This window comes from Scyliorhinus torazame, chromosome 6 (genome assembly GCF_047496885.1).
Source record: "Scyliorhinus torazame isolate Kashiwa2021f chromosome 6, sScyTor2.1, whole genome shotgun sequence".
NCBI lineage: Eukaryota > Metazoa > Chordata > Chondrichthyes > Carcharhiniformes > Scyliorhinidae > Scyliorhinus > Scyliorhinus torazame.
This window is the reverse complement of record NC_092712.1, coordinates 27,298,157-27,316,527: the sequence shown is the minus strand read 5'-3', so window position 1 is coordinate 27,316,527 and position 18,371 is coordinate 27,298,157. Positions and strand designations below refer to the sequence as shown.

The 18,371-nt window shown below is 50.7% G+C and overlaps 1 protein-coding gene across 3 annotated transcripts in view; it reads right to left on the bottom strand.

Moving 5' to 3' along the window:
* Positions 1-18,371, bottom strand: part of LOC140424727 (CTD small phosphatase-like protein) — a 252,399-nt gene that overhangs the window by 7,147 nt on the left and 226,881 nt on the right. For all 3 annotated transcript variants that reach the window (XM_072508055.1, XM_072508057.1, XM_072508056.1), the window contains one exon: positions 35-220. In XM_072508055.1, coding sequence (XP_072364156.1) covers positions 35-220 — 186 coding nt within the window. The remainder of the gene's footprint in view (positions 1-34; positions 221-18,371) is intronic.

Sequence of the window (18,371 nt, the reverse complement as noted above, 5' to 3'; positions counted from 1 at the left end):
AAAAAATAAAAAATGAATGGAATGAAATACTCACTGCGTTTTCAGGATGGAAGATGTAGGATGCCGGCGAGTTATCCACGATAATGACTTTGCTCAAATCTCTCCCTAGCCGACTGAGGTCTTTCACATAGTTTCCTCTGTGGAAAACACACGATTCTCTGAAGAGCCTGGCCCTGAACACACCCCAACGATCCAGCAAGTCTGCCACGGGATCTGCATACTTTAAACGGAGGAACAGACAAAACAGGTTAGATCTCATGTTGCTGATACAATAAACATCACAGTATGAAAAGGGGGCCCTGCATTACAGGTCCATTTCTAATTGGAGGGGTAGTTAACTTGTTCTGCTGTCAAATATGTGCGCAGTCAAAAAATGTTTCCTTTTGGATAAAAACACTGCTCGATCATCGGCTTTAATGTCCTAACTGGTCCTATTGTTAAATGGGTTGATTGGCTTACGCAAGGCTGACACAAAATAGAACCTAAACGTTCCAATTTTCCTTTATGAAACCACATTCTTCCATCAAATTCACAAGCCTCGTGCAGGGTTAGAAATGAAATAAAATCCACTTAAACTACTCTCCCAAAAGCAGATATCAGCTAGTACTTTCAAAAGGGAGCCGAATTGAGAGGGACACCGAGGGTTTATGCTAAGAAAGTAAGAGTACCTGCCCTGACTTTTAATTTTGCGGTGAATTGGAGGGCCTACAGCACAGACGGAGGCCATTCTGCCATCACGTCTGTGTTGGTTGTTTGAAAGCCCCAATCTTTCCTCATTACTTTTCAAACAAAGAACAAAGAAAAGTACAGCACAGGAACAGGCCCTTCGGCCCTCCAAGCCCGTGCCGACCATGCTGCCCGTCTAAACTAAAATCTTCTACACTTCCTGGGTCCGTATCCCTCTATTCCCATCCTATTCATGTATTTGTCAAGAAGCCCCTTAAACGTCACTATCGTCCCTGCTTCCATCACCTCCTCCGGCAGCAAGTTCCAGGCACCCACTACCCTCTGTGTAAAACAACTTGCCTCGTACATCTCCGCTAAACCTTGCCCCTCGCACCTTAAATCTCTGCCACCTAGCAATTGACCCCTCTATCCTGAGAAAAAGCCTCTGACTATCCATTCTGTCTATGCCCCTCATAATTAAAAAATTCCTTTAAAGAGCAGAAACCAATGGCACTAATAGCTGGTGGAATATCTGAGCGGGGGCTCCAGCTGGAGGGAGACGATTAATTTTTTCTTGCTCCAGATTTTATGTATTTATCCCCCTTTATGTCATCACCATTTCTTTTGCCTTGATGATAACGGGCTGACAGTAACGCCTTCACTATTGTAAAAAAAAACACCACAATCATCGAATAGTTGAATTGCAGCTGATCTATATATTGATAAGGATCTCTTCTGATAATACAGGCAGCTTAATATCAGTGATCATGCCATGATTAGGAAATGGGTAATGGAGGAGGGGTTGGCGTGGGGGCGGCTAGAGGTGGCGTCATGCAAAGGCACCAGCCTAGGGGCACTAGTAACGGCACCGCTGCCGTTCTCGCCGGCACGATACACAAGCCCGATGGTGACGGCAGAGCTGAGGGCCCGGGGTCAGTGGAGAAGGCACAGGAAGGAGGAGGGGGCCTCAGTTTGGACCCCGATACGGAACAATCATAGATTTGTTCCGGGCAAGATAGATGGGGGTTTCAAAGCTGGCACAGGGCAGGCATTAGAAGGATGGGAGACCTGTTCATAGATGGGACTTTCCCTAGCTTGAAGGCGCTGGAGGAGAAATTCAGCCTGCCCCCTGGAAATGCCTTCAGATACCTCAAGGTCCGCGACTTTCTCAAAAAACAGATGGGGACATTTCCGTTGCTATCCCCTCGTAGGATACAGGACAGGGTGGTGTCTGGCATCTGGGTAGGAGAGGGGAAGGTGTCGGACATCTACCAAGAACTGCAGGAGGCGGAGGAAGCCCCAGTGGAGGAACTGGAGGGCAAGTGGGAGGAAATGCTGGGTGAGGAGCTAGATGAAGGCCTGTGGACTGATGCCCTGGGCAGGGTAAATTCCTCCTCATCATGTGCCAGGCACAGCTTAATTCAGTTTAAGGTGGTACATCGGGCACACATGACGACGGCGAGGATGAGTAAGTTCTTTGGGGTAGAGGACAGCTGTGCGAGATGTTCAGGGAGTCCAGCGAACCATGTCCATATGTTCTGGGCATGCCCGGCACTTAAAGAATTCTGGCAGGGCTATGTCCACGATTTTGGACATGCGAGTGAAGCCGAGTCCAACAGTAGCGATACTTGGAATGTCGGAGGATACGGGAGTTCAGGAAGCGAAAGAGGCAGAGGTGTTGGCCTTTGCCTCCCTGGTAGCCCGGAGATGGAACTTGTTTATGTGGAGGGACTCGAAAACCCCGAATGTGGAGACCTGGGTTAGCGACATGGCAGGGTTTCTCAGCCTGGAGCGAATAAAGTTCGCCTTGAGAGGGTCCTTGCTGCGGTTCTCCCGGCAGCGGGGGGCTTAGGCGGGGAACTGTTCATTTAATGTATATTCTCTGTTTGTATAATGATAACAGCCACCTAGTTTTGTTAAATATTTTCCTTTTATTTTTCTGTTATTGGTTATGTAAAAACTCTGTTTGAATAAAGCTTCAATAAAAACAAATTTATTAAAACAAAATCAGTGATCAAAGTTTCTCAGCTACCTGAAGAGCAGAATTCTGTGCTGCCAACCTCTATGTCAAGGTCAACACTGACTCCTAGTGGTGTGAACAATCAGAGCATACTACAAGGCAAATTGTGCCAGTGTTTGCATGTTCCAATCATGCCTCCTGTGAATTTTCAGGATGGCTATTCACAGTGTACAGTACAGAACACCTCTCCCACACCTAGTATCCTGCTTGCTTTCTCCTCCTCTACTGAAACGAATGAGACTAGGGAGAAAAATGGTCCAAGCAGGACCAGAGACTGAGGTCAGCTTATTAAATCCACAGCCTCACATTTGTTCCATGCTATAATACTCATTTTCCACTTCCCACCCTCTGAAATGTGTTTTGGGATTTTCCCAATGCTAGTTCACAGGTGGGTTGGAAACAAAACATATTGCACAGTGTCGATGAAAGGGTGAGAAAGTCGGAGGAGACAGGGAATATGAAGAACATAAGAATTAGGAGCAGGAACAGAGCAAACATTGCTCGAGCCTCCTCCACCATTTTATACAATCATGGCCTGTCTTTTGCTTCAACTCCCATTTTCTTAGGCCCTTGGTTTACTGAGAGATCAAAAATCTGTCTCCCTCAGCCTTGAATATACTCAACAATGGAGCATCCAGAGATTCACAGACCTGAGTGTAAAAACTTCTCTATATCCTGAGGCCAAGCCCTTGGGATTGAGATTCTCCAACCAGTATGGACCCTGTGAAGCCCCTTTAGAACCTTGTACGTTTCAATGAGGCCAGCTCTTAGTCTTCGAAAGTCCAGAGGACAGGCCCAATTTACTCAACCTTTCATAGGACATCCTCTCATTTCAGGAACCAATTTAGTGAATCTTCACTCTACTGTCTCCAAGGCCAACCACGGCAGCATGGTGGTTAGCACAATTGCCTCACAGCTCCAGGGTCCCAGGTTCGATTCCAGCTTGGGTCACTGTCTGTGCGGAGTCTGCACATTCTCCCCGTGTTTGCGTGGGTTTCCTCCGGGTGCTCCGGTTTCCTCCCACAGTCCAAAGATGTGCAGGTTAGGTGGATTGGCCATGCTAAATTGCCCTTAGTGTTGGATGGGGTTACTGGGTTATGGGGATAGGGTGGAGGTGTGGGCTTGGGTAGGGTGCTCTTTCAAAGAGCCGGTGCAGACTCGATGGGCCGACTGGCCTCCTTCTGCACTGTAACTTCTATGATACTACAATATTGCAACTTTACTTTGCCACGGGCATGAGGAAAACAGCTTACATATAGACACATGAACGCAGCACCTGTGAACAGTGACCCCACTCTCAACAGGACGACAATGGACTTCCGGTTGCGGCTATGCGGAGCTAAGCCGCACGAATCGGCAGCTCCCGCGAAGACGGACTTTCGGGCTCGATAGAAGAGCCCCAAAGGGACTTTTCACACAGCCAACCCGTGGGGAAGAGAGGAGAGAGGTCCCCCACTAACCTGTATAGACCGGACCCGCAGCGAAACGGCCAAAAAAACGGCACTGGAGCAGCGGGAGAAGAAGGGTAAAATAAACAAAATGGCGGCGGCCGGTGACAAAGAAGAGATGCAAGAATTCATCAAGCGCTGCTTCGAGGAGCTGCGCAAGGAGATGGTGGCGCCGATGCTGGCAATAATTGAAGGACTTGGGGCAACCCAGAAAGCCCACGAGGTGAAGATCCAGGAGATCCAGGACAAAGTGAGTGAAAATGAGGACGAGCTCTTGGGCCTGGCGGTGAAAGTGGAGCGGCACGAGGCGCTACACAAGACGTAGGCGGGAAGACTCGAGGACCTGGAGAACAGGTCGAGGAGAAATAATCTGAGGATCCTGGGTCTCCCAGAAGGAGTGGAGGGGGCCGACGCCGCGGCATATGCGGGCACAATGATCGGGGCGCTGATGGGCGCGGAGGTCCCCCCGAGGTTGCTGGAGCTGGAAGGGGCGCACCGGGTGCTGGCGAGGAAGCCCAAGGCAAATGAGCCACCAAGGGCGATGGTGGTGAGATTTCAACGGTTCACAGATAGAGGGTCCTGAAATGGGCCAAGAAGGAGCGGAGCAGCAAGTGGGACAATGCTGAGATTAGAATATACCCGGACTAGAACGCGGAGGTCGCTAAGCGGAGAGCGGGTTTCACCCGGGCCAAAGCGGTGCTGCATCGGAAAGGAGTGAAATTTGGAATGTTGCAGCCAGCGCGACTGTGGGTTACACATAATGGCCAACACCACTACTTCGAAACGCCCGAAGAGGCGTGGACCTTTATACTAACTGAAAAGTTGGACTCTAATTGAGGGTTTGTGAGGGTGGGGGGTATTTGAGGGTTGAAATATGATGGCGGTTGTATATAGGGGGGCAAGCATGCACAGGGAATGTTATATGGGCTGGGGACGAGAGACAAGGCCGCAACAGAAGCTGCGTCAGGGGGGGGCGGGGCAGGCTCTGGAAAGCGCAAGGTTTTTCTCCCGTTCGCGGGAAGAAAAGGGGGAGGGGGAGCGTAGGAACGTCTACTGATGGGGAAATTCCCACACGGGGGGGTCAAAGGGATGGCGGGGGAAGCCGGGGTCAGCAGGCGTCAGCTGACTTACGGGAGTGATATGGGGCGAGCAAAAAAGCTAGACAGGGGTCTAGCGAGGGGGAGGGAAGGGGGGGGGGGGGAGAGAAACAGGGTTGCTGCTGCACTGGCCGAAAGGGAATGGGACACAGAAGAGGTGGCCGGGACGGAGGTGAGGGAGACGCGGACACGGGACTGGCCGAGAAAAGGAGATGGCTAGTCGGCCGGGGGGGGGCCTCCAATCTGGCTGATAACGTGGAACGTGAGGGGCCTGAACGGACCGGTGAAGAGGGCTCGAGTGTTCGCGCACTTGAAGGGACTGAAGGTAGACGTGGCTATGCTCCAAGAGACACACCTGAAGGTGGCGGACCAGGTTAGGTTAAGAAGGGGATGGTAGGACGGGTATTTCACTCGGGACTGGACGCGAAAAATAGAGGGGTGGCAATTCTGGTGGGAAAACATGTGTCATTTGAGGCCAAGACTATCGTAGCGGACAATGGAGGGAGATACGTGATGGTGAGTGGTAGGTTGCAAGGGACGTGAGTGGTGTTCGTAAATGTATACGCCCCGAACTGGGATGATGCTGGATTTATGAAGCGCATGTTGGGGCGCATCCCGGACCTGGAGGTAGGAGGACTGTTAATGGGAGGGGACTTTAACACAGTGCTGGACCCAGCACTAGACCGCTCCAGATCAAGGACGGGAAAGAGGCCGGCGGCGGCCAGGGTGCTCAGGGGGTTTATGGACCAGATGGGGGGAGTGGACCCATGGAGGTTTGCAAGACCGCAGGCCAGGGAATTTTCGTTCTTCTCCCACATGCACAAGGCATACTCCCGGATAGACTTCTTTGTTCTGGGCAGGGCGCTCATCCCAAGGGTGGAGGGGACGGAATATTCGGCCATAGCCGTTTCGGACCACGCCCCGCACTGGGTGGAAGTGGAGCTGGGAGAGGAGAGGGACCAACGCCCGCTGTGGCGGATGGATGTGGGACTGTTGGCAGATGAGGTGGTGTGTGGGAAGGTAAGGGGGTGTATTGAAAGGTACTTGGAGGCCAACGACAACGGGGAGGTGCGAGTGGGGGTGGTATGGGAGGCATTGAAGGCGGTGATCAGGGGAGAGCTAATCTCCATCAGGGCTCATAGGGAGAAGACAGAGGGCAGGGAAAGGGAGAGGTTAGTGGGGGAGATTTTGCGAGTGGACAGGAGATACGCAGAGGCCCCGGAGGAAAGATTACTTGGGGAAAGGCGACGGCTCCAGACGGAGTTTGACCTGTTGACCACGGGGAAGGCGGAGGCACAGTGCAGGAAGGCGCAGGGGGCGACCTAAGAGTACGGGAAAAAGGCCAGTCGGATGCTGGCACACCAGCTCCGTAAGAGGGCGGCAGCGAGGGAAATAGGGGGAGTCAAAGATGGTGGGGGAGCCATGGCCCAGAGTGCAACGGAAATAAACAAGGTATTCAAGGCCTTCTATGAAGAGCTGTACAGATCCCAGCCCCCAGGGGGAGAAGAGGGGATGGGAAGATTCCTGGACCAACTGCGGTTCCCGAGGGTGGAGGAGCAAAAGGTGGCTGGTTTGGGGGCACCAATCGGGTTGGAGGAGCTGAGTAAGGGTTAGGGGAGCATGCAGGCGGGGAAGGCCCCGGTGCCGGACGGGTTCCCGGTGGAGTTCTATAGAAAGTATGCGGACCTGTTGGCCCCGCTACTAGTGAGGACCTTTAACGAGGCAAGAGAGGAGGGGTCCCTGCCCCCGACAATGTCGGAGGCGACAATTTCCTTGATTCTGAAGCGAGACAAGGACCCACTGCAATGTGGATCGTACAGGCCGATTTCGCTCCTTAATGTGGACGCTAAGCTATTGGCAAAAGTGCTGGCCACGAGGATTGAGGACTGTGTCCCGGGGGTGATACATGAGGACCAGACGGGATTTGTAAAGGGCAGGCAATTAAATACGAATGTGCGGTGGCTCTTAAACATGATAATGATGCCATCGGAGGAGGGAGAGGCGGAGATAGTGGCAGCCATGGACGCGGAAAAGGCCTTTGACCGAGTTGAGTGGGAGTACATCTGGGAGGTGTTGCGTAGGTTTGGGTTCGGGGGAGGGTTTATTAGCTGGGTTAAGCTCCTTTACAGCGCCCCGGTGGCAAGTGTGGTGACGAACCGGCGGAGGTCGGAGAACTTTCGGCTGTACCGAGGAACGAGACAGGGGTGCCCTCTGTCCCCCCTGTTGTTTGCATTGGCGGTCGAACCTTTGGCCATATCACTGAGGGAGTCTTATAAATGGAGGGGGGTGGTCCGCGGGGGGGAAGAGCATCAGGTGTCGCTATACGCGGACGACCTGCTGCTGTACGTGGCGGACCCAATGGAGGGGATGGTGGAGGTTATGCAGACTTTGAGGGAGTTTGGGGAGTTCTCGGGCTATAAGCTCAATGTAAGGAAGAGTGAGCTTTTTGTATTACAGGCAGGGGACCAAGAAAGAGGGATAGGGGACCTACCGCTGAGGAGGGCGGAGGGGAGTTTTCAGTATCTAGGGATCCAGATAGCCAGGAGCTGGGGGGCCCTACACAAACTGAATCTGACGAGGTTGGTGGACCAAATGGAGGCGGACTTCAAAAGATGGGACATGTTACCGCTCTCGTTGGCGGATAGAGTGCAGTCAGTAAAAATGGTGGTTCTTCCGAGGTTTTTGTTTGTGTTCCAGTGCCTCCCCATCGTGATCACCAAAGGCTTTTTCAAGAGAGTAGGTAGGAGTATTATGGGGTTTGTGTGGACGAACAAAACCCTGAGGGTAAGGAGAGGGTTCCTGGAGCGCAGTAGGGACCGAGGAGGGCTGGCGCTGCCAAACCTAGGGAGCTACTACTGGGCAGCAAACGTGGCGATGATCCGTAAGTGGGTTATGGAGGGAGAGGGGGCGGCATGGAAGAGGATGGAGATGGCGTCCTGCAAAGGAACGAGCTTGGGGGCGCTGGTGATGGCACCGTTGCTACTCTCGCCATCAAAGTACACCACGAGCCCGGTGGTGGCGGCAACGTTAAGGATCTGGGGCCAGTGGAGATGGCATAGGGGTGCAGTGGGAGCCTCGGTGTGGTCCCTGATCAGGGGTAACCACCGGTTTGTCCCGGGGAAGATGGACAGGGGGGTTCCAGGGCTGGCACCGGGCGGGGGTTAGAAGAATGGGGGACCTGTTCATCGACGGGACATTTGCGAGCCTAGGGGCACTGGAGGAGAAGTTTGAGCTACCCCCGGGAAATGCATTCAGATATATGCAGGTGAGGGCTTTTGTGAGGCGACAGGTCAGGGAATTCCCGCTGCTCCCGACACAGGAAATTCAAGACAGGGTGATCTCGGGTGTATGGGTCGGGGAGGGCAAGGTTTCGGCAATACACCAAGAGATGAAAGAAGAGGGTGAAGCGCTAGCAGAAGAGTTGAAGGGTAAATTGGAGGAGGAGCTGGGGGAGGAGATCGAGGGAGGTTTGTGGGCTGATGCCCTGGGTAGGGGCAATTCCTCCTCCTCATGTGCCAGGCTCAGCCTGATACAATTTAAGGTGGTTCACAGAGCGCACTTGACGAGGGCGAGGTCGAGTAGGTTCTTTGGGGTAGAGGACAGATGTGGAAGGTGTTCAGGGAGTCCGGCGAACCATGTCCATATGTTTTGATCATGCCCGGCACTGGAGGGGTTCTGGAGAGGAGTGGCGGGAGCAATATCTCAGGTGGTGAAAGTCCGGGTCAAGCCAAGCTGGGGGCTAGCAATATTTGGAGTAGTGGACGAGCCGGGAGTGCAGGAGGCGAAAGAGGCCGGCATTCTGGCCTTTGCGTCCCTGGTAGCCCGGCGAAGGATCTTGCTAATGTGGAAGGAGGCCAAGCCCCCTAGCGTGGAGGCCTGGACAAACGACATGGCTGGGTTCATAAAGTTGGGAAGGATTAAGTTTGCCTTAAGGGGGTCTGCGCAGGGGTTCTACAGATGGTGTCAACCGTTCCTAGACTACCTCGCGGAGCGTTAGAGGAAGGTCGGTCAGCAGCAGCAGCAACCCTGGGGGGGGGGGGGGAGAGACGGACGAGAGATTGCTTGAGGGGACGGATGAGCGGGGGATACCATGGAGGGTGGGAGAAACTGGCACGAACGGGCGAGAGCCAGTGTATAAAGCTCTGTAAGTATATAATCTTACCGTGTATAAGTTGCTGTTTGGTTTAGAAGAAGATGAATTTTCAATCAGCTTTAAACAAGCTTCTACTTGTAGGCACTTGCAGCTGGAGCTTGTTAATTAGTTAATTGGATTAGGCCAGTTTTTCAGAGGCTAGATTCACAGTATAAAAGTGATCCCCTACAGTGCAGACTTTGTTTGCACTGAGTGCTGAATTTGGTGCATTTTGAGTGCGATAGTAAGAGTTTGGTGACCGAGGGAGTATAAGGCTTCATTTTTATCTAAAGTTTAGTCTTTCTTTTATTTAGTTAATTAACTTAAAAGTTGCTGTTTGGTTTAGAAGAAGGTGAATTTTCAATCAGCTTTAAACAAGCTTCTACTTGTAGGCACTTGCAGCTGGAGCTTGTTAATTAGTTAATTGGATTAGGCCAGTTTTCAGAGGCTAGATTCACAGTATAAAAGTGATCCCCTACAGTGCAGACTTTGTTTGCACTGAGTGCTGAATTTGGTGCATTTTGAGTGCTATAGTAAGAGTTTGGTGACTGAGGGAGTGCTGAATTTGGTGCATTTTGAGTGCTATAGTAAGAGTTTGGTGACCGAGGGAGGTAGGTGAGGAGGGAGTAAGGTGCTCCTTTCATTTTGTTTCCGACATTTCAGCAAAGAGTGAGAAGCGAGCCAGGAGTTTACAGAAAGTGTAGCTGACTGGGAGCAGAGTCGGAGGGCGGAGATCTAGTTAGTCCACAGGGCAGCTACATTCTGTCAGGTAAGAGGGGATGGATGCTAGGCCAGTTGCATGCTCCTCCTGTAGGATGTGGGTGGTGAGGGATACCACCGGTGTCCCCGCTGATTATACCTGCGGGAAGTGCACACAACTTCAGCTCCTCAAAGACCGTGTTAGGGAACTGGAGCTGAAGATGGATGAACTTCGGATCATCCGGGAGGCAGAGGGGGTGATTGAGAAGAGTTACAGGGAGGTAACCACACCCAAGGTACAGGACAAGAATAGCTGGGTTACAGTCAGGGGGAAAAAACAAACAGGCAGACAGTGCAGGGATCCCTCGTGGCCGTTCCACTTCAAAACAAGTATACCGTTTTGGATGCTGTTGGGGGGGGATGACCTACCGGGGGAAGGCCCTAGCGGCCAGGTCTCTGGCACTGAGTCTGGCTCTGGGGCTCAGAAGAGAAGGGGGGAGAATAGAAAAGCAATAGTTGTAGGAGATTCAATGGTTAGGGGAATAGATAGGAGATTCTGTGGTCGCGAGCGAGACTCCCGGAAGGTATGTTGCCTCCCGGGTGCCAGGGTCAGGGATGTCTCGGATCGTGTCTTCAGGATCCTTAAGGGGGAGGGTGAGCAGCCAGAAGTCGTGGTGCACATTGGTACCAACGACATAGGTAGGAAAAGGGGTGTGGAGGTAATAAACAAGTTCAGGGAGTTAGGCTGGAAGTTAAAAGCCAGGACAGACAGAGTTGTCATCTCTGGTTTGTTGCCGGTGCCACGTGATAGCGAGGCTAGGAATAGGGAGAGAGTGCAGTTGAACACGTGGCTGCAGGAATGGTGTAGGAGGGAGGGCTTCAGGTATTTGGATAACTGGAGCACATTCTGGGTAAGGTGGGACCTGTACAAGCAGGACGGGTTGCATCTGAACCAGAGGGGCACCAATATCCTGGGAGGGAGGTTTTCTAGTACTCTTCGGGAGGGTTTAAACTAATTTGGCTGGGGAATGGGAACCGGATTTGTAGTCCAGCAACTAAGATAGCCGATATTCAGGACGCCAAAGCGTGTAATGAGGCAGTGGGGAAGGGAACACTGACAAAGGAGAGTACTTGCAGGCACGGAGATGGGTTGAAGTGTGTATACTTCAACGCAAGAAGCATCAGGAATAAGGTGGGTGAACTTAAGGCATGGATCGGTACTTGGGACTACGATGTGGTGGCCATCACGGAAACTTGGATAGAAGAGGGGCAGAAATGGTTGTTGGAGGTCCCTGGTTATAGATGTTTCAATAAGATTAGGGAGGGTGGTAAAAGAGGTGGGGGGGTGGCATTGTTAATTAGAGATAGTATAACAGCTGCAGAAAGGCAGTTCGAGGAGTATCACCCTAATGAGGTAGTATGGGTTGAAGTCAGAAATAGGAATGGAGCAGTCACCTTGTTAGGAGTTTTCTATAGGCCCCCCAATAGTAGCAGAGATGTGGAGGAACAGATTGGGAAACAGATTTTGGAAAGGTGCAGAAGTCACAGGGTAGCAGTCATGGGTGACTTTAACTTCCCAAATATTGAGTGGAAACTCTTTAGATCAAATAGTTTGGATGGGGTGGTGTTTGTGCAGTGTGTCCAGGAAGCTTTTCTAACACAGTATGTAGATTGTCCGACCAGAGGAGGGGCAATATTGGATTTAGTACTGGGTAATGAACCAGGGCAAGTGATAGATTTGTTAGTGGGGGAGCATTTTGGAGATAGTGACCACAATTCTGTGACTTTCACTTTAGTAATGGAGAGGGATAGGTACGTGCAACAGGGCAAGGTTTACAATTGGGGGAAGGGTAAATACGATGTTGTCAGACAAGAATTGAAGTGCATAAGTTGGGAACATAGGCTGGCAGGGAAGGACACAAGTGAAATGTGGAACTTGTTCAAGGAACAGGTGCTACGTGTCCTTGATATGTATGCCCCTGTCAGGCAGGGAAGAGATGGTCGAGTGAGGGAACCATGGTTGACAAGAGAGGTTGAATGTCTTGTTAAGAGGAAAAAGGAGACTTATGTAAGGCTGAGGAAACAAGGTTCAGACAGGGCATTGGAGGGATACAAGATAGCCAGGAGGGAACTGAAGAAAGGGATTAGGAGAGCTAAGAGAGGGCATGAACAATCTTTGGCGGGTAGGATCAAGGAAAACTCCAAGGCCTTTTACATATGTGAGAAATATGAGAATGACTAGAGCGAGGGTAGGTCCGATCAAGGACAGTAGCGGGAGATTGTGTATTGAGTCTGAAGAGATAGAAGAGGTCTTGAACGAGTACTTTTCTTCTGTATTTACAAATGAGAGGGGCGATATTGTTGGAGAGGACAGTGTGAAACAGATTGGTAAGCTCGAGGAAATACTTGTTAGGAAGGAAGATGTGTTGGGCATTTTGAAAAACTTGAGGATAGACAAGTCCCCCGGGCCTGACGGGATATATCCAAGGATTCTATGGGAAGCAAGAGATGAAATTGCAGAGCCATTGGCAATGATCTTTTCGTCCTCACTGTCAACAGGGGTGGTACCAGGGGATTGGAGAGTGGCGAATGTCGTGCCCCTGTTCAAAAAAGGGACTAGGGATAACCCTGGGAATTACAGGCCAGTTAGTCTTACTTCGGTGGTAGGCAAAGTCATGGAAAGGGTACTGAAGGATAGGATTTCTGAGCATCTGGAAAGACACTGCTTGATTAGGGATAGTCTGCACGGATTTGTGAGGGGTAGGTCTTGCCTTACAAATCTTATTGAATTCTTTGAGTAGGTGATCAAGCATGTGGATGAACGTAAAGCAGTGGATGTAGTGTACATGGATTTTAGTAAGGCATTTGATAAGGTTCCCCATGGTAGGCTTCTGCAGAAAGTAAGGAGGCATGGGATAGTGGGAAATTTGGCCAGTTGGATAACGAACTGGCTAACCGATAAATGTCAGAGTGGTGGTGGATGGCAAATATTCAGCCTGGATCCCAGTTACCAGTGGTGTACCGCAGGGATCAGTTCTGGGTCCTCTGCTGTTTGTGATTTTCATTAATGACTTGGATGAGGGAGTTGAAGGGTGGGTCAGTAAATTTGCAGACGATACGAAGATTGGTGGAGTTGTGGATAGTAAGGAGGGCTGTTGTCGGCTGCAAAGAGACATAGATAGGATGCAGAGCTGGGCTGAGAAGTGGCAGATGGAGTTTAACCCTGAAAAGTGTGAGGTTGTCCATTTTGGAAGGACAAATATGAATGCGGAATACAGGGTTAACGGTAGAGTTCTTGGCAATGTGGAGGAGCAGAGAGATCTTGGGGTCTATGTTCATACATCTTTGAAAGATGTCACTCAAGTGGATAGAGCTGTGAAGAAGGCCTATGGTGTGCTCGCGTTCATTAACAGAGGGATTGAATTTAAGAGCCGTGAGGTGATGATGCAGCTGTACAAAACTTTGGTACGGCCACATTTGGAGTACTGTGTACAGTTCTGATCACCTCATTTTAGGAAGGATGTGGAAGCTTTGGAAAAGGTGCAAAGAAGATTTACCAGGATGTTACCTGGAATGGAGAGTAGGTCTTACGAGGAAAGGTTGAGGGTGCTCGGCCTTTTCTCATTAGAAGGATGAGGGGCGACTTGATAGAGGTTTATAAGATGATCAGGGGAATAGATAGACAGTCAGAGACTTTTTCCCCGGGTGGAACAAACCATTACAAGGGGATCCAGGTTCGATTCCGGCTTGGGTCACTGTCTGTGCGGAGTCTGCACGTCCTCCCCGTGTCTGCGTGGGTTTCCTCCGGGTGCTCCGGTTTCCTCCCACAGTCCAAAGATGTGCAGGGTAGGTGGATTGGCCATGATAAATTGCCCTTAGTGTCCAAAATTGCCCTTGGTGTTGGGTGGAGGTGTTGAGTTTGGGTAGGGTGCTCTTTCCAAGAGCTGGTGCAGACTCAAAGGGCCGAATGGCCTCCTTCTGCACTGTAAATTCTATGATAATCTATGATTAATCTAGGACAAAGGTTCGGCACAACATCGTGGCCGAAGGGCCTGTTCTGTGCTGTATTTTCTATGTTCTATATATCTTGCTCAGGGCGATTCTGTGTTATTTTGTTACGGGGGGGGGGGGGGTGGTTTATTGTTTGTAAGGGGAAAAAATTGTTTTGTTTTGTTTTGTCAAAAAACTTTAATAAATATATTTTTTTTTAAAACAGGACGACAATGACAGTGGTGCATCTTACATACAAGTTACAGCAAAAAAACAGACCTTTCAGATCAAATGGTCCCTGCCGGAGTTTATGCTGCATACCTTCTCCAACCCTACCTCACACACGCTGTCAACATAATAGTCTACTTCTTTCTTGATCAGATCCATCTCTAGTTTCCCTTAAATGCATCTATGTGATCGACTTACGGTGACAACATGAGAGAGCAGTCGCACAAAAGGTGGCTCCTGCAGGGGTCCTTGTACTTTGATGGCCTTTTGCCTGGTTTTGAGAGAGGTTTGTGTTGCAACCCAGCAGGTTGACGTAGATAACCGATAGTTGACAGGGGAATGTGAAAAGTCTCGGTGTAGAAGGCCACAAGAAAGAAATCCCCGGCTGGTAGCCCGACAAAGGAATCTGAAGGAGGAAAGATGGCGGAGGTGGCCGCACCCATCATGTTCGAGTAGATGCTGGTGGGAGTGGGGGGGGGTTGGATAGGGCTCACTAGGCACTGCTGCAGAAGCCACGGCCATGAGCCACCACGGGCAGTGATCATTCGCTCGCTCACATTCACAGTTTTCAGAGAAAGAAGCGGATCCTGGAGTGGGCCAAGAAGTATCAGCACATTGACACGGTCGGGTACATGGTGCGCATTTATCGGACATTGGCACCGAGCTGATGAGGCAGCAGGCAGCCTTTAATAAGGCTGCGACTTGTTGGACCAGTTTGGCAAGGCTCGATGAATCTAGAATGTTGGTTTCAGAGGGGGGATAGATAAGGAGGCAGGAGGTATGAGGAGGGCAGGGAGCTAGCAGTGATCAGGGAGTTTTCTTTGTCTCAACCGTTGGGTGGAGCAGGAGGCCGTCTTAGGTGGGGCTTGGGCCTGGGAACTGGTGATGAAAATATGACACACCATGGTGGTAATGGCTGACTCAAGGGTGAAGGGCTCCCGACAAGCTAGTCACCCGGAACATCCGAGGCCTGGGGAGTCCTGCAAAGAGGGCGAGGGGTTTTTCCGCATTTAAAGAATATGGGAGCTGACATGGTGTTTTTGCAAGAGACACATTTACAGGTACGGGACCAGATAGGCTCCGGAAAGCCTGGGTGAGCCAGGTGTTTCACTCAGACTTATTAGTCGGGCCTGGGAGGGTCCGATTCCGTGTGGAGAGGGCCATAGCTGATCAAGGGGTACGGTACGTGATGGCTGCGGGTGCGTTACAGGGAACGTTAGTGGTCATAGTCAACGCTTTTCCCCAGGGTAGAGGGGTCAATTACTAGGGGGCATAGGTTTAAGGTGAGAGGGGCAAAGTTTAGAGTAGATGTACGAGGCAAGTTTTTTACGCAGAGGGTAGTGGGTGCCTGGAACTCACTACCGGAGGAGGTAGTGGAGGCAGGGACGATAGGGACATTTAAGGGGCATCTTGACAAATATATGAATAGGATGGGAATAGAAGGATACGGACCCAGGAAGTGTAGAAGATTGTAGTTTAGTCGGGCAGTATGGTCGGCACGGGCTTGGAGGGCCGAAGGGCCTGTTCCTGTGCTGTACATTTCTTTGTTCTTTGTGTAAACCCCAAATTGGACGGTGGAATTTTATAAGAAGCTTGTGGATCAGTTGGGTCCGGTATTGCTGGGCATGTTTAGGGACAATTTGGCACGGGGTTCCCTCCCAGATACTGGAGCAGTCATCCATCTCTCTGCTTCTGAAAAAGGATAAGGACCCCATGGAGTGTGGGTCGTCTTGTCCAATTGTACTGCTAAAAATGTAGATGCCAAGTTATTGGCCAAGGTATTAGCATAAGGCTGGAGCCTTGCCTTCCGGAAGTAGAGGGGGAAGACCAGGCGGGCTTTGTGAAGGGACAGAAACTGTCGTCCAAAGTGAGGCGGTTGTTGAATGCGGTGCTTACTCCTGCGGCCGCGTCAGAACCGGAGATAACTGTGCCATTGGATGCAGAGAAGGCGTTTGATCGGGTTGAATGGGGGTACCTCTTCACTGTATTGGAGAAGTTTGGGCTTGCCCTTGGGTTTGTGTCAAATGGCTGTTGTATGAGGCCCCGTTTGCTAGCGTGCGAGCACTATGAGCTTGGGGTCTTTTCAGTTGCATGGGGGGGACGAGACTGTGATGTCCGATGTCTCCTCTGTTGTTTGCGCTGACGATTGAGCTGTTAGCCATTGCTTTGAGGGCCTTGAATGCGTAGTGTGAGATTGTTGGGGGAGGTGCAGCTTAGGGTATCGTCATATGTGGCAGCACGTGTGGGCAGCACAGCGGTTAGCACTGTTGCTTCACAGCTCCGGGGTCCCAGGTTCGATTTGTGACTTGGATCACTGTCTGTGCGGAGTCTGCACGTTCTCCCCCGTGCCTGCGTGGGGTTGCTCTGGGTGCTCCGGTTTCCTCCCACAAGTCCCGAAATACGTGCTTGTTAGGTAATTTGGACATTCTGAATTCTCCCTCAGTGTATCCGAACAGGCGCCGGAGTGTGGCGACTAGGGGATTTTTGCAGTAACTTCTTTGGAGTGTTAATGTAAGCCTACTTATGACAATAATAAAGATTATTATTTCCCAAGGCAGCGGAAGGTGTAGACAAGTGTCAATGGATGGGAGGCAGGTTTGTGTGATGGACTGGGTTGTGTTCACCACTCTCTGTAGTTTCTTACAGTCTTGGGCCGAGCAGTTGCCATACCAGGCTGTGATGCAGTAGATAGGATGCTTTCTATGGTGCATCTGTAAAAATTGGTAAAAGTCAATGTGGACATGGCGAATTTCCTTAGTTTCCTGAGGAAGTATAGGCGCTGTTGTGCTTTCTTGGTCGTAGCGTCGACGTGGGTGGACCAGGACAGATTGTTAGTGATGTGCACACCTAGGAATTTGAAGCTGTTAACCATAGAACAAGAACAAAGAAATGTACAGCACAGGAACAGGCCCTTCGGCCCTCCAAGCCCGTGCCGACCATGCTGCCCGACTAAACTACAATCTTCTACACTTCCTGGGTCCATATCCCTCTATTCCCATCCTATTCATGTATTTGTCAAGATGCCCCTCAAATGTCACTATCGTGCCTGCTTCCACCACCTCCTCCAGTAGCGAGTTCCAGGCACCCACTACCCTCTGCGTAAAAAACTTGCCTCGTACATCTACTCTAAACCTTGTCCCTCTCACCTTAAACCTATGCCCCCTAGTAATTGACCCCTCTACCCTGGGGAAAAGCCTCTGACTATCCACTCTGTCTATGCCCCTCATAATTTTGTAGACCTCTATCAGGTCTCCCCTCAACCTCCTTCGTTCCAGTGAGAACAAACCGAGTTTATTCAACCGCTCCTCATAGCTAATGCCCTCCATACCAGGCAACATTCTGGTAAATCTCTTCTGCACCCTCTCTAAAGCCTCCACATCCTTCTGGTAGTGTGGCGAACACAATTGAACACTATACTCCAAGTGTGGCCTAACTAAGGTTCTATACAGCTGCAACATGACTTGCCAATTCTTATACTCAATGCCCCGGCCAATGAAGGCAAGCATGCCGTATGCCTTCTTGACTACCTTCTCCACCTGTGTTGCCCCTTTCAATGACCTGTGGACCTGTACTCCTAGATCTCTTTGACTTTCAATACTCTTGAGGGTTCTACCATTCACTGTATATTCCCTACCTGCATTAGACCTTCCAAAATGCATTACCTCACATTTGTCCGGATTAAACTCCATCTGCCATCTCTCCGCCCAAGTCTCCAAGCAATCTAAATCCTGCTGTATCCTCTGACAGTCCTCATCGCTATCCGCAATTCCACCAACCTTTGTGTCGTCTGCAAACTTACTAATCAGACCAGTTACATTTTCCTCCAAATCATTTATATATACTACAAACAGCAAAGGTCCCAGCACTGATCCCTGTGGAACACCACTGGTCACAGCCCTCCAATTAGAAAAGCATCCTTCCATTGCTACTCTCTGCCTTCTATGACCTAGCCAGTTCTGTATCCACCTTGCCAGTTCACCCCTGATCCCGTGTGACTTCACCTTTTGTACTAGCCTACCATGAGGGACCTTGTCAAAGGCCTTACTGAAGTCCATATAGACAACATCCACTGCCCTACCTGCATCAATCAT